Here is a 3,840-nt window from a genome sequence, read left to right as displayed (position 1 = left end):
TATAGTAGTCTGCGTAGGCGTCGCTGGTTCCGTGGTTTCCATATCTATCTCATTCTGGATCTGAGCTTCGATTTCTGCTCTCGCCTGGGTGCCTGGCACGTGTACGTCGATAGTATCACTATCGGGTGGCATTTTGATTACTAATCCACCTGGTCTGTGTGTTTTTCGGTGAAAAATAAGACGTGTCTAAAGTGATCACTTTAACAGCCTATAGCTCCACAGCGCGTGGCGTGCACGCTTTAAAGGTGATTGTAATCGATTTCTCGCGAGGGGTTTATATATATTTGACTAAAATTACACCTATTCTAGAAAACTCGAAGTTGTCTGATTTTTGAAAATAATATAGAGTGACTCAAGCTTAGTAATGTAGTTAATATAATAGCAGATTAGGCTCTCTACCTTACTGTAACGGCGCAGGCAAGACTACTCGGATCAGTATCGGCGGTAGTGTCACTCAGAGGCATATGGGAGTGCGTGGGACATCAAACGAGCCTTAATTCGAATAGACACCTATAGGCCTTGTACGAAAGGATATTAAAAGTCTACAGAGCTAGCTACAGGGAGTGTCTCCTTATATACTTATCTTAGTCGGATCCGAATCGGATCCGACCTCACAACGAGTGGTTGATGAAGAGGGCGGCGAGTACTACCTCCGATCCGGCTCTGGGATTGGTCCGATACATAGCGAAGTTGTAACATCGTTACACTTACGGCTATACGCGCGCTTTAACAGCGAGAAGCAGCTAACGTTAAGTAGCTAAAGTAGGTAAGATAAGTAAGGTAGCATATAGAGAGTGTAGATATTATTCTCCTTACAGAACTCTTAGAACTTAAGAGACTAGTAGCTCTTATAGCCGTTAAGAATAAGTAGACGACGTATACTAACAACGCGAGTCTTCGTATAAGCGTCGAAGTGCTTTATCTATATAACGCCTAGCTTATTATTCGTCCAACTATTATCGCTGACTGCGATCGCCTAGTCGCGTGAGATCTCTATCTCCTCGTACTAAGCAGATAGGTAATACTAGCTAGCGAAGATAAGGAATAGTGGGATTAACCAGCCAGCTGCGTTAATCGCTACAATCAGTGTCACCCACTTATAATTACTTAGCTTAACTGCCTTTGGCCGGCCCCTCTGCTCTGACGCTGTTACGACTAGCTAAGTCGTGATCTTACCTATTATAAAGCCAGCTTCGTCGAAGTTATAGACGTCCTTATTATAGATACCGTACTTAGCCTTTATCTACTCTATAAGCTTAAACTAGCTCTTAATTAGGACTAGATCTTCGCATAAAGCTCTCTGTCTATTATAAGCTCGATTAAACCGTGTTGTAAGCCTATCTGTACGATTAACAAAGTTGCGTGGCTAGTGGACGCCGATCTAGCCAGCGCCGCGTATAGCTAACAGTCTATCAGCCATATCGCGCATAGCTGCGTAGGTAGGCGAGAATCCACGTAGATCAAGATCAAGTATATAATTAATAATCACCTCCTCTTCTAGCTTAGTAAGCTTCTTTGAGTTGGGCTGGCAATCGCGTCGGGCAGGCCTGCCAGCGCGTCGGCGGCGGAGCGTTATCTCAGCTATGTTGTAGAGTGCTGCAGCATATTTATTACTTTAGATCTGTTTACTAGCTATAGAGGAGATAGTAAGCTGTACGTCCGCTTCGTTTGATACTATTTGAGTAACGTTGCGTGGGGCCATAGTATGATAAGATGAGAGAGGTGTGCAAAGTTGGTGGGGTGCGCCGCTCGCTTGTACGCGCCGCTCGCTTGTAAAACACGTTATAGGTAGATAGAATCATCTACTCTTATTGTAGTAGAGTAACTAGGGGGTATACTAGTAAAAGACTCAAAAGGTGTTCAGACGTGGATATAACAAAAGGTATACTTAGGGAGAATAAGGCTGGCAAACGGATTACCACCCCCCCACCATATGGTTGTGCGCGACAATTTGTTCTGGGTGTAAAGTCGCGTATGCTGATTGGCTGATGTAGTTATAGGTCTAGGGTGTATTATCGCACATAACTATCAGGCGTATTGTCGCGCAGAGCTAGTAGCCCTAACCTGTAACGGGCTGAACGCCCTTTGGATAGCTCCTCGATGAGATCTCGGTTCAAGCTACGTGCGCGCCATCCGAACTATGTTCAGATGACGAGCGCAGAATCCGGGTGTCACCCAGAGCACCCGGATTCTTCTCACCGCCCGAGCAGCGCTCAGATACTTCGGCATAACCTTTCTCCGACGAGTAAATAAACATCACGCAAGTAGAGTAGATAGCTCCTTATCGAATACAACCTTTTGTATACCTCGCGATTGCTCCCTGGAGCGCAGCCCCTTATAGTGGGCCGCTTGGTGGGGTGGGCCGCTCAGTGGTAAAACACGTTATAGATTATATTCAAATATAATATATGTAACGGTTCGAGTGCTACCTACCGAACCAACATCCGAAAGGGATCCGAACATGGGCACGGACTAGCCTAGGGCAGATCTGCTGATATAAAACCCCACCCGTTCTCCATAGTAGCTCGATAGATTTTTGATATCCTTTCGTACAAGGCCTATAGGTGTCTATTCGAATCAAGGCTCGTTTGACGTCCCACGCACTTCTATATGCCTCTGAGTGACACTACTGCCGATACTGATCCGAGTAGTCTTGCCTGCGCCGTTACAGTATATGTTACTAGAAGGTGTCAGAATGTGGGCATATTTTGGATAGTTGATAGAATCCAGGTGCTTAAGCACACCCGGATTCTGTGAGCAGCGATCACACACGATCCGCTACTATCCAGATCACCTATAACAGTACACGCTGCAGATTAAGCCGCAGTATCTGGAGTCCTTATATACAGCCAATAAGAGCAACCTTCGCCAAGGCTATAACCTAGCCGAGGCTAAAACTAGAGGCTCTACCTCACACAAAAAGCAATAGCTAGACGACTCTAAAAGAGGCGCGCAGGCGCGCCTCTAACGAGACAACAAGATCAACGATCAATCAGAATCAATTCAATCTATACACAATTATCACAGCTATTTATCACAGTTTTATTCCATCTTTAAGAACCATTATTATCAGACAGAAGGATTACTAGAGTAATTACTTTATTAAGAATACTTTCTAGTATCTTTAACTATAACGTAAAGCACTACCAAGCCGGATATAACCAAGCCTAACACTTTTTCTTAGTAACGTAAATGCTACCTTTAAAGTATAATATCCTAACTACGTAAAGACTTTTTAACTTAGCGTAAAGTTAGAATCACTCTTACAGTTTAGGCCTATACTTTAAGCTAATTTAAGTGCATATAACGCGCTACTACTATTATAACGTACCTTTTCAGCGGCTTTTAGATTAGCTTAAGAAGATTACTATTATAAGTAACAAGAAGAATTCTCTCCTTAACAAATAACAAGATAGCTGAAGGCCTATAGACTGTTACACGGGGTAAGGGTCTATACTTCTCTATCCTGGTCCGCACTAAGGCAGGTGAGTATTACGTTAGTGTTCCGTGAGGCTTGTCTGGCGATGCAGTGGAGTTGGCGTGCTTAAGGAGGGTTTGACAAGACTAATCTATTTGATAGACTAACTTGTGACAATCTTGTTAAGTAAAGATACTAGTAAGAAAGTACAATTTGAGTTGACCACAACGAATGTAATAATGAAATCCAACCCATTCTTATATCCGTTGCCTTTGGTCCTGCCATCCCTTACTTCCCTGCCATCCCTGGGATGGTTGTGATGTTGGGGATGGCTGCCATCCCAAGGCGTCCTGCCATCCCTCGGATGGTTGCCCTTGGCGGGATGGCACATCACGTGACCTAGCCCCGCGATGATCATTACC

The 3,840-nt window shown here is 44.3% G+C and overlaps 1 protein-coding gene across 1 annotated transcript; it reads left to right on the top strand.

The window, feature by feature from the left end:
* Positions 1–3,446: 3,446 nt before the first annotated feature.
* Positions 3,447–3,821, top strand: COCSADRAFT_104650 (uncharacterized protein; the record flags this gene model as incomplete). Its single annotated transcript, XM_007707966.1, has 2 exons — positions 3,447–3,507; positions 3,637–3,821. Coding segments are annotated over 2 exons (246 nt in total), but the record flags the coding sequence as incomplete, so codon positions are not given.
* Positions 3,822–3,840: the final 19 nt, after the last annotated feature.

Source organism: Bipolaris sorokiniana (assembly GCF_000338995.1).
Source record: "Bipolaris sorokiniana ND90Pr unplaced genomic scaffold COCSAscaffold_61, whole genome shotgun sequence".
In the NCBI taxonomy this organism is placed as follows: domain Eukaryota; kingdom Fungi; phylum Ascomycota; class Dothideomycetes; order Pleosporales; family Pleosporaceae; genus Bipolaris; species Bipolaris sorokiniana.
Note: the sequence above shows the minus strand (reverse complement) of the source record. Positions and strands in the feature narration are given on the sequence as shown.